The sequence below is a fragment of the Diadema antillarum genome, unplaced genomic scaffold (genome assembly GCF_040938485.1).
Source record: "Diadema antillarum isolate AM-2024a unplaced genomic scaffold, OU_Dant_1.0 scf00000228, whole genome shotgun sequence".
Taxonomy (NCBI): Eukaryota; Metazoa; Echinodermata; class Echinoidea; order Diadematoida; family Diadematidae; genus Diadema; species Diadema antillarum.
In genome coordinates this window covers 186917-199200 of record NW_027271117.1, presented here as the reverse complement: position 1 = coordinate 199200, position 12284 = coordinate 186917, and the positions used below count along the sequence as shown (strand labels likewise).

At 40.0% G+C, this 12284-nt stretch overlaps 1 protein-coding gene across 4 annotated transcripts in view; it reads right to left on the bottom strand.

Annotated features, from left to right (window-relative positions):
* Positions 1 to 12284, bottom strand: part of LOC139724780 (CREB-binding protein-like) — a 35675-nt gene that overhangs the window by 22062 nt on the left and 1329 nt on the right. Inside the window, exons 2-9 of one of the 4 annotated variants that reach the window (XM_071635894.1) lie at positions 8095 to 8897; positions 6394 to 6936; positions 5720 to 5981; positions 5298 to 5411; positions 3981 to 4097; positions 2413 to 3034; positions 1916 to 2054; positions 1129 to 1366 (exon numbers count right to left, since the gene is read on the bottom strand). In XM_071635894.1, coding sequence (XP_071491995.1) covers positions 1129 to 1366; positions 1916 to 2054; positions 2413 to 3034; positions 3981 to 4097; positions 5298 to 5411; positions 5720 to 5981; positions 6394 to 6936; positions 8095 to 8897 — 2838 coding nt within the window. The remainder of the gene's footprint in view (positions 1 to 1128; positions 1367 to 1915; positions 2055 to 2412; positions 3035 to 3980; positions 4098 to 5297; positions 5412 to 5719; positions 5982 to 6393; positions 6937 to 8094; positions 8898 to 12284) is intronic. The other 3 variants (XM_071635897.1, XM_071635896.1, XM_071635895.1) reach the window with 3 other exon arrangements.

Below are 12284 nucleotides of genomic sequence, written 5' to 3'. Positions count from 1 at the left end.
CGTGAAAACTCATGATTGCCTTAGCTCGTTATTGATTTTTCGCTTACTTTCTCACTACTAGGCAAGCTTCCAATGGCAAAGAATGCATTTTCCATTATATACTACAGGACAAAAAGCAACAATACAACTACAGTGCAAACCCATTATAATGAACACATCTATAATGAAATTCTGGTTACAATGGAGTAAACATGCAGGCCCCAACACTATCACTCTATCTTTTAAACTGTTCAATTTGTTCAGTAATTAAATTTTGATATAATAAGAGAAAACTGCCAGTCCCAAGGACTTTGTTATAATGGGAGTCAACTGTATATCTCATATGTGCGTTGATTTGAAGTGGAGAATGAAAGGAGTTATGGGATGGCACTGAGTAAGTGTCAATCAATGTGCAAGCATTCCAGCCAACATTTGTTCATTGCACGTGTCAAACAGGAAAATGTGTACCATATGAGGTATGACAACTAGTCATGACAAAGTTTAGAACATTCAAGCAACATGCATCCAGAGTGATTAAATCTTCAATACAGTGGAAGTGAGAAAATCTCTAGTTAGTACTGAAAGTTCTGCAGGTGTGGTTCTGGGACTTTGTAAATCTGACTAAACGAAAAATTCCAGTGCAGATCCTCTGTAAGTAAAACTCAAAACACAAACAAACATCCCCACTCAAATTTTCTGCCACTCCGCAAACATCATACATGACCAAATGAGGGACTCTGATTACACAAAACACTCTGCACCTGTATGATTATATAAGATTTTTGAAGGCATGCTAATGAAAGGGTTTTGTATTTCCATAGTCTTTTGCACTCTTTTGATGAATGAAACACCAAACAAACAAACATAAAGGACCAAGGCACTTTATTAACCCAAAAGAGCTTGTTTGATGCTACTCACTTATTATCAAGAGTTCTGATTGAAGGGCAATTTTCTCTTTGCAGACTCCGTGCACACTTATATTAACTACAGGAAAATATTTGGTGTTAGTGCGTTTCATGCAACAAGTGTTAATATGGGAGGAAAATGCCATGACCATGTCAGTACATCGTACTCTAGCTGGAGTTAGAAAAAGAAAACAGACGAACACACTTTTGTTTTTGCCAGGGGGGCACCAACAATATGTCTCACCACGTTTGGGGCCACTTGCAGTCCCTCCACACAAATCTTGCAGCACTGTAGAGATGTACTCACTCTGTGAAAGACCACGAGAGTTTAGTCCCTGGCCAGATTGGAGTTGTCCAGCTAATAACTGGCTACCTGGAAGGCGTGGCGTACCTTGCTGTTCGGCAACTCGCCTTTGTCGTTTCTCCTCCAGCTCTTTCTGTATTTTGTAAATCTTCTCCGCTAGGAGATGGTAGTATTCCTCCTGCAATGAGAGAAAGAAAGAATATATTTTCATGAGGGCAAATACTGAGAAGAGGAATTCTTGGCAGAAACTGGCTCTTGAAGTCACAAACAGATTGTGACACTTCTGTATGATTCTTGAATGCAAAAAAATAGACCACTGGATTCCATCAAAATCATGGTCAAAGCACAAAGGACACACAGAAATCCAGTAGCCACCACATAGTTTTTTCCATTGGTGAGCTTTCATCTTTTTTTCTTTTTCTTTTTTTGTACCTATAGCTACACTGTAGGATAGGTTGAATGAATTTTCACTCTGAAATTGAATTCAAAGTGAACAGAACATTTGAATGCAAACAAATGATTTCTCAATACCTGATGTCTCATCCTGAATAAGAAATGAAGTAAACATGCTTAATTAAGAATAATGTCACGATAGCCTCCAATAACAGCGATGCACCAGTTCAGCCAAGTTCCAGTTCAATGGAGGCGACTGTACTCAAAGCATGTGTGAAGTTTACATCTAATCAGGCATGAACGGTCGAGTATGTCTTCAGCCTAGACAACTTACCCGGCTACTGGCTTGTTCATACATGTCCTTCTCCACCTTGCGGGCATAGTTCACCAGATTTGCCATACGCCTGTCTCGCAGCGCCGCCTGATCAGGTGACGGGAATATTGCTTGCACCCTGAAAAACAGGAAACGAGAACTACTCCCCTTAACATGATTCACTTATTGCGTTTCATTATGACATCAAACACTTAACTCCAGACTACATACTCTCTATAACATTTCATAATGAAGTTGTTCTTAACATTTACGATATTTGAAAATTTCAAGATATATCTACCCATTCCCCTCCCCCCACCAATAAAAATGCTGATGTAGGATTTTGCAACACAGAGATAAAAAGATATTTCATATATATATAAATCACAGTAACCATTAAATGCATGGAATTATTATTGCATTATAAAGGTGCAAGACAAACTAAGTCATTAATCAGCTGGTTTATATCTCACACACTATAATTTCTGCCGACTGTGTGGCAGCAACATTGTGCTTACAATTTGTGGACGAGATGTGCTCTCAGGTCCATGGTAACGAAAGCATGCCAAGGCTGACTGGCTGCTGAGGACGGCATGGCTGTTGGCAGGCCAGCAGCAGTGCCTGACACCTTGATTCCCTCCTGGATGCTGGTGATGATGTTGTTGGCATTGAAACCACTCAGGCCAGTCTCTAAGGTTGCCCGGGTGCTTGGGGCAAGGGCATTGGCAGCGCTGGTCATGGTGTTGCTCAGCGTGCTGACTGGGAAACTGCTAGCTGGTGGCAAGTTGCTGTTGGTGGACAATGTCACTGGTTGCTGCGGAGGTTGCTGCGGCTGTGGAATCTGAGCCTGTGGCTGTTGCTGCTGCTGCTGTTGTTGCTGCTGCTGCTGCTGCTGCTGAGTAGGCTGTACTGGGGCCTGGTTCTGTTGGGGCTGCTGGGCAAGCACCTGCTGCTGAGGCTGCTGCTGCTGCTGCTGAGGCACTGGGACTTGTGCCTGCACCTGTGGCTGGACCTGCGGCTGCTGGGGCTGTGGTTGCTGCTGGTCTAAGACGGAGTTAGACAGAGACTGGTTCAAGACGGGGCGAGGAAGGTTGCCTGGTCCAGTTGCAGTTTGTTGACCAAGAAGATTCACTCTTGTTTCTGTGATGGTGCAGGAAGAGTGACAAAAGCAAAGCTTTAACAGGAGAAACATTGCCTTGCAACACCCAAATGGTGCCTTTAGAGCATATAATCGCATAACTCAACTTATTCAACACTCATTACGTAAGGTGTTTTTTTTTTGGGGGGGTGGGTTTGAGGTATTGTTATATTTTCAGTGTCATTGCTGTGTTTCTTAGAGTACACCTCATGCACACAAAAAAAATAACAAAAGAAAAACTATTTTTGATAAAAGTGCTAGTGACTACGCAAAGATTGATCAATTGTCACATGTCACTAAAGCCCAATGGAGTTTGTTAAAATTACTCCAGACTATTCTCTTAACTCTCCGTACCTCAATCATATCATAACCAGGGTGGTCCACGAGGGGTTTTAGCATGTCGCTGCAACATGCTAAAATTCTTGTGCAACATCCTAAAAAGCCAGCAACATGCTATGCAACATCCTCAAGAATTTGCAACAAGCTCAAAGTAAAAGTATTCAAAAATGTGCAAAACATGTGCATAACATAAGAAACATCAAACTACCAGGTACTTTAGATATTTGTGTGCAAAACATGAGAGAGAACATTGAATGTAAGCAGCACAAAGAGAGATAAGCAGCAAAATATTGCGTACTATGTACTCATCGTGTGCACTCCGCGCATATTCAATTTCTGCAATATTCTCAGATTCTGAGCTTGCAACATGCGAAAATTTCAAGTTGTGGACCACCCTGCATAACTTTCTTGAATGAGTCATGAGATATTTTCTGACGGACATGAAAGTCCACATTTAGGTGTCCTTGAGACATATCACAATGATAGGCAATAATTCTTTCCTTACTTTCATTTAAAAGCATTATTCATACTGTATATCATACAGAGCAGGAAATGCTTCAATTCACTCTAAAGCGTCTTTGCTCAGAGTACCGATGACCAAGCTTTTACCTAGTATACCTGGCATCCTTTGCTGAGTCTTGTTAATTGGAATACCAAGGCCCTCAAAGGCACGGTTCACATGGTCAACAGGGACAGGACCAAGATTATGCAGGAACTGGTTGGTGGCTGTGAAAGTGAAGAAAAAGACAAGCAGTAAAATTTCATACTCCAGTACAGCATCCCCTATTCCATGCATACTTCATTTTTTTAATATTTGTGGCAATCTTTCAATTCAATTAAAGTGATTTTATTTTTTGAGCATGTATGAAGCATATCTGACCTAGTAAAAGCTTTTGCATTGGGGGGGGGGGGGGGGGATGGGAGAAGGTCAGTTTAAGATGAAGTACTGAAAAGATGAATTGATAATTCATCACTAGGCAGATGGGCCAGGAACATCCATCAAATCTCTTTACTTCACTACACTAGCCTACCAAAAACAGCTGAAATTAGAAAAAAAAACAGACAAACAAAAAAACAAATCCAATATTATATATCAATAACAAAAGAAATTTATTGATTTCTATTTCATTTATCTCTTCAGTAACGAAGAACCCCACATTTCAAAATGGAAAAGGACAAAGCCAGGGCAACAGAGCACGATGAAAAACAAACTTTTGATGTTCCTGATCTACACATTTAAAAAAAAGAAATAAAACTTGAACCATGTGAGCCAGCAAACAGTAGATTGGGAGGGCGTACCTACCACTTAGACAGTTGCTATGAGGGCTTTGAAATGTTTGCATCATCAGGTGGAATACACACAGGGAAATTCCTAGTGCTAAGAGTGAAGTGGGAGCTACCAGTATACTAGGAGGAAATCCACCCAGAATGTTCCAAAAGATGACAAGGAAATCAGATAGAAAACAAGGAAGATATGACTTTTTGAAATTGTACATTTCTTCTGAAAATATTTCTTGACCAGTCAATATACGTCAAAACATATTCCCATACCAAAATATATTAGAGTTAACATTTCTTCCTTTTTTATTTTGGGAGGTTTGAAGGCAAGTTTTATATATATACAGCTGAAATATGGGGCACTCTCTGAATAAGAAATTGTGAGAGCATGACATCAACTCGCCGATTTGAATATTCGTAATGACTGGCAAAGAAGTTTTTTTTTTCAATGAAATATAAAAATGTCATAACTTTATTTCTTTTTACCCGATTTTGATCATTTTTGCACTGTTCATAAGATTTTTTTCATTTTCTTATGAAATTGCTACAATTTTAGAGTGGATTTCTTCTTTAGTTGGCAGTGAAACTTTACCATGAGATTCATTCAGTGTAAGATACTAGCTTCTTCCAGCTAATTTGTAGCCTTACCATGCTGCTGCTTGCGATCTGATGCATTCTTCAGGGGCAGACACACAGGACAGTCATTCCGTGTACAGTTCTTCCAATGAGAAATTATTTGTCTCGATGAAGCACAGTGAGCCACTGTGAAAATTTACAGAAGGGGAAAAAGTTGAAAGTTAGATGTGGCCATTACACAGGTTTCCTTTAACAATAATATTCTGAAGCTTTTATATTCTACATATATGTCACACATTTTCTTTTGTTAAGTTAAGAAGTAATCTTCAGAAAAAATATTTCTCTGCACATGATGTTCCCCCACAGCAAATAATCTTATATGTGAAATATTTCTAACAATTCTCATCTGTGCATTTTCCATTTGGTATTTCCCTCCCCTTTTCTTGAAGTGCTTCAATCACACTGATGACAGCACCTGCAAGTCACAGCTTTACCTTGGCAAGACTTCCCGGCTTGGCAGTTCGTGATGTGGTTGAGGACATTCTTCATGGTTCGGCAGTGGGGGAGGGCACATGGCTTGACCTCTCCATTAGCCTCTTTCCTCTGACACTTGTGGGCATGAAGTAAGAGCACCAGCTGCCTCTGAATAAGTTTCCTCTTGCCTGGGTCGGCGGCTGAAGCTTGGGTTCCTCCAGCAGCCCCAGCAACTCCTACCCCAGACAGTGGCTGTTGTGTGCTTGCTTGCTGCTGGGCTTGCTGTAAAGCAAATAAGTAATGGGGAAAAAAGTCAGAAGACGTGGTTACACACAGAAACAAAATACAACAGGGTCTTCTCTTCAACATTGTTGTAAACTGTATCAGTACCACATATTACCTATCCAATGTTTTGCCTTACCAGAAAGAAGAAAGTTTCTAATATACAAAAAGTGTAAACAGGTCAGGGGAAAGAGGCTGTTTCCACCACCACTTTTCACAAAGTACTTGCAGCTTATGAGGCAATTTAAGCATCTATCTATAGAGCATTAAAGAGCTTTCATTTAGATAGAATTCAACTCAAGGAGGAAGTTACACTAATGATCTATAAGGGTTCAAGACTCATGCTAGACTGTGCACAGAATAAATTTGACAGAGGTTAGGTGGAAGAAGAATGTGTGATGACAAAGCTTACCACATTAACTCCACCTTGAGCACTTATATTAACATTGCCAACAGCACCAACACCATGATTTCCAGCAATACTGTCACTTCTACTAATGTCTTGAATACCAGCCCCAGCACTGTTTGCACCCATATTCACATTTCCTGTCGATATGCTTCGCTGCAAGTTCCCCGGCACATTTATATTCCCCCTGAAGTTGCCACTTGCGATCATGTTTCCATGCATCACATTGGAGTTCCCACCAATGGCTCCGGACAAGTTAGTGATCACATTCCTAGACATGTTGGCACCCGCCCCACCAATGTTGGGGTTCATGTTAGCCGTGGGTGCGCCCATGTTGCTAGGGTTGATGTTGATATTGCCGGGCATATTGATTCCGTCCATCACGTTCCCTATTGAGTAACTGTTGGTCACACTGGTGGGCACGTAGGAGGACATTGCATTCATGTTGGGTGTGGGTGTAGGCATAGTGTTCATGGAGGAGGAGAATCCATGGAAAGGGTTGTTGGTGTTTGGCTGGTTCATGTGCTGCACATTTCCCATACCACCCACCTGCAGTCAAGCAAGCAAGCATTGAATACAAGGAGTTAGAACTTCCACCAAGGAGGAAAAGATTATAACAAAATTAGACACAGAAATGTGTACAACTAGAAGTGACTACATGTATCAGGAAAAAGACATGTGTAACATGTCATTTAACAGTTAAGACATGTGACAAAACTACCGTGGAACATAGCACAGGCTTTTTGTCTAATTCATGCAGATGTGTTTTGGGTGATTGAATCATATGCATTGTTTTATTATGTCATTAAATCACAATGACTTTTAAGAAAATGCACAATTAGAACTTTCAGCTGCCAGTGTATTGTTTTGCAACACATATGCTTAGAATGCAATATACAATGTAAATAGTGCAGATATTAACTGCGCAAAAAGGTAAAAACATGCAGTTCAAGGAGAAAAACACACAAAAATGAAGATTTCTGATCTTGAAAGTGACATGGAATAAGACCAAATATATATCCAGCATTGAATTCAATAAATAGTGGCTGTCTTCACTATTATGATAAAAGTTTGGTTGGGGTATCGAGAGAAACTGGTGCAAATAAACATAAACAGAAGTTTCATGCCAGTATGGATGATTTTCATACAGTATCTTCACTTCATACGGCTACATAAAACAGATTTTACGAATCAACTCCATTAATATACTTAGTGTATTTCATACATAATTATATAGTAAAGAAAAAAGCATCTTGTCAAAATGAGTTACCAAAGAAACTACAATTCAACAAGCCTTATCTATTAGAGCCACTTTTCATACTTTGTGAAAGGAATACTCACTGACATCCCTCATACCTTCTACACCCCCCCCCCCCAAAAAAAAAAAAGAGTTAAAATACTAAGATGGAACTCCCTAGAAAATATATGTAAGCATTTCCTGCATCTATTCTCCTGTGGAACTACTGGTAAATAATTGCTTATGGTGTACAAAAGTCTTCTGCATTACTTCTGGATTATCATCTCCTGTATGGACTAATCTGCAATACTGATGACAGTATTTAAAAAGGATGAGTTGTAATGGAACACAAATCGCAAACCTACTCAACAATGATTTTCATACAATATACAGACACTTATCTGTAGACTCTGATAAAATATATTTACACAATAATGAAAATGCTTTAGACTTGCATGGGGATTACTAACCTTTGCTGCTCTTGCTTTTGCTAATGCTGCATCCATTCCACTCATCATATTGGGCTGGGCAACATTTCCCATTGCATTGCTGTTTCCCATTTGCTGGAGAGCCATGGACGTAGCCACAGAATTGCTGTTTCTCACCATCGAATTGTTTATGCTGATGCCATCTCCACCTTGAAAAGGTCCATTCATCATAGGTTGCCTATTCCCAATTATACTATGTCCTGGTCCCATATTTGTGGCAACATTTGACGTACCCATACTATTTGGTATAGGCCCAGAACTGGGATTAAATTGACCCATACTGTTCACCACACTGGCATTTGTCCGTATATTGGTGACAGAAGTCCCAACTGCTTGATTTGGAGATGGAGATGGGACCATCCCTGGTCCACCAACCTGCTTCGCAATGCTGTTTGGCACAGGACTGTTGGTGAAAGTGCGCGAGTTTACACTAACATTGGCAAGGCCGGGGTTGTTTCCACCTGCTTGTAGCTGGTTTTGCATTGCCGATGACACAGTGACAGACTTTCCCAGGCCACCACCAGGTTGGGAAACTTGGGCACTGACTGTGCGGGGTGGCGACTGCAGCAGCTTCGTGAGCTGAGTGTTCTTCTTGGCCTGTTCATTGTGTGGCTCGACCACTCCTGCGACCGAAGAAGCAACAGTAACAGATGGAGATCCTCCGGCAACACCAACTCCACCCGTCAAGCTGACAGTTGATGCAAATGACACCGAGGTATCATTGGTACTGTGGCTTAGATCATCAGTCAGTGGGGGGACATCAATGTCAAGCAATTTTGTAAGTTCTGCATGAGAAACGGAAATAAAGAAAAGGGGAAAGAAATTGTTAGGCCTCCTCTTAAACCCCAAAACAGCATATGACGAGATTATATTAGAACAAAAAGTACATTCTGTTATCAAGCAATGACAGCATGTCGTAACAACAAATTTTAAATTTTAAGAATTGTATAACTCAAGCTGGCATATTGATAACTTGCACAACCTTAGACACCAACTTTTTGCTACGTATGTGAGCATTAAAAAAAAAAAAATCCAGTACTTGAATTAGAAACATGTTTTCTGTTAATGGGACCAAAGGACTAGGTAATGAGGATAAAGTATCTTGCCTCCGTACTGTAAGCCCGCAATGTTGCAGCCAGGGGACTTGAATCAGGGACCTTGTAATTGATACTCTGGAGTCTTAAGGCCACCGCACACTACACGATCCGACTGGTCTTAAGCCAAGCTGGGTCTTAAGACCAGTCGTACGACCGGACACTGCACACTATACGACCGAACCTTACCAGTAGGCTCACAATTGTAAAGCGCGTGCAGTGCGCACTGTGTGCGCTTGCATTTTACTGCATTGTGAATGGCTGAAAGCCTACGACCGGTTGTAGAAATTCAACATGTCAAATCTCTATGACTGACGCTAAGACCCAGTCGTACGACTAGAAAATGGCAAGACTGTGACGTCACACTTCTAGTCTGAAGGTCTAAGACCGGTGAATCGGGGCAAAATCGTTAGTGTGCAGCGGGCTTAATCCACTCAGCTACAATAAAGTAGCTCTCCTATTCATTAATCTTACTTACAAAGACTACAGCACAATTACAGCATACAATTCTATACTATGTGTTCATGCCGAGTCAGAACAGATGATGCAAGCCTTTTCAACATACAGTTGTACTGCAATGCCACATACTGAAGACAAAAAGACTTGTTCAACTTGCCAATCTAACATTGAGAGTATACTCCACTTGCAGTCTGGTACCTATCTTACAATAAACCCATTATTCCTAATGGAAAAAAAAGGGGGGGGGGGGGGACTTTGTGGCATTAGAAGCAAGTTCAGGTTGCTTAGTGCCTTTACAAATTAAACTCATTCAACTGGAAGAAAAATGATAAACATAATAACAACACACCATCATTATTACAAAGCCATAGGATATCACATTTTGGGACTTCTGCCAGATGTCACTGTCATTGACACAAGTTTCAGATATTAGTTGATGCTACAATGCCCAGATATGTACCAAACAAATTACTCTGCTGACACCTTGGTTTATGAGTGACATTCCTGACATTCACTTCATGAGTTTGTTTCAACCTGATCATCTGGCCATCTCTCTTGAAGTTTCCTGCTGCAAGCAGAATGAATTTAATTTTGAAAAAAAAAAAGTAGCAAATCTATAGTGGGGAAGTACTGATGTATAGTGAATTAGCACAAACATACATTTGTAATTTGAAGTGCCCTGGGAATACAGACACGTGGGTGTAGAGACCCTGGTACTGACGCAGCAAAGATGCAGACAACTCCTCCTAGTTAATACTCCAAAGCACAATACTCTCATTGCTGTCATTCTACAAAAGATTTTTTTTTTTCAATCCATCCAAATAATCAACACATGCCCTGGGAAGGATGGGACTCTACCTGAATAATACATCAAATTTTGGGTACTCCCAAAACACAAAGTACCTGGTACTGTTGTAGAACCCTAGCACAGATGCACTGAGGGACAGCTTGGTAGCCTTGTCGCTTCCAGTTGTTTACATATTGCAACTCACATCTTTGTCCACATGCAATGCTATGCAATCAATGCACGCATAGCATTTGATACTTTTCATTTCCTTGCTTTCAAATTGCCATGACAAGACTTAACTGGTTTTCAATGTGACTGATTTGCAGCAATTTAAGTCAGGAGTTGTCAATGCAACACTGCAATTTGCCGGTCACACAATGATATGCAAAGAAATTTTCAAATATAAATGTACATTGTGCAAAGATGTGACCTGGCAGACCATCTCTGCCGAGAGGCATTTGCGTACCGGCTGCACCCCCAAATTGTGACTACCGGCTGAATAACCCATGTACAATGTACTGTATGTTCACAAGTAGAAAATAAAGACATCATTGACATTTGGGTTGTCTACTAGTCAACTGCTTACATCACCAACCACTTACTATGAAGGAAAAACCATATCATTTGATATTTGCATCCATCAAGGTGACTACATATGTAATGTACAAAATAATGAAGTATCCACTACATGAAGAACAAGTGTATTATGACCTTATACTGCATTACATTAATGCTTGTTACAAGTCCCCTTTTGAAATTTGCAGGCAAGGATTACAAGCCTCCGTAATCTTCCTGTTGCCTCCCACTGAATATCATTTTATGATTTATACTACTTTACATGATTTTCTAAATGCTTTTGTAGAGCTCTCAAAGAAGAAACACTTATTGTACAATACATGTTTACAGAGACTATCATCACTAACCAGATACATATTTGACTAGGATGTTTATCCTTAGCTTAAGGTTTTCACATTATCCTAGATTACACGTAGAAAGCTCAAACTTGGAACATCTCACATGTAACACAAGGAAAAATATATTCAGAATAACTTCTGTCCATTACAATGTCCGACAGGACACCTGTCGATTTTTAAACAAGGGTCTCAATCTTTCCTATAATAAAAACAAATTCATGTCGAGGTGAGCAAAACCTCTTACAAACAGCTCCGTCATAAAAATGTCTGCTTGAGCCATTCCAGGTCAGTGCACCTTGTCCTGAACTTTTGTATCAAGCCGTGTTGCCCTACGACCCATACAATGTAAGTTGTGACAGAAACACCATACACTTCTGTTTTGTTTTTTTATAACAATGGAGAGGTACAACTTTTCTGCGGAAAACTGACTTACCAGGCCTCCAGTTTGATAATGCTAAGCTAACGATACAAGCTGTCACATAATGACAGTAATATTTTTTAATCATGTTTGGTATACTTCAACTCATAAAAGCTGAGGTCTGGCAATGCACACTGCTTTTAAGATTATAAAAGACTAAAAAATTAGAGAATTGACCCATTTACTGTATTTACATTGTACGTTATACTCCAGTAGAGGTTCAACTACACTTTATAAGAATTGTAACACAGTCACCAATTTATATTGCAGCAGGGCCTCACGTTACCTACATGTACATGTATCAATTGACATTCTACTCTACATTGTACCAACACAAGATAAAACCATGTCCAAGATGAAAATACTGAATAGAAAATCAGATCCTGAATCTTTTGTTTCACAAGTGAAATCTCTCTAAAACATGACCTCAAACACTGCACAATTGTATCAGTATCATATCAAGCAACCTCCATTACACATTAGAGTGTACTACAATGTAT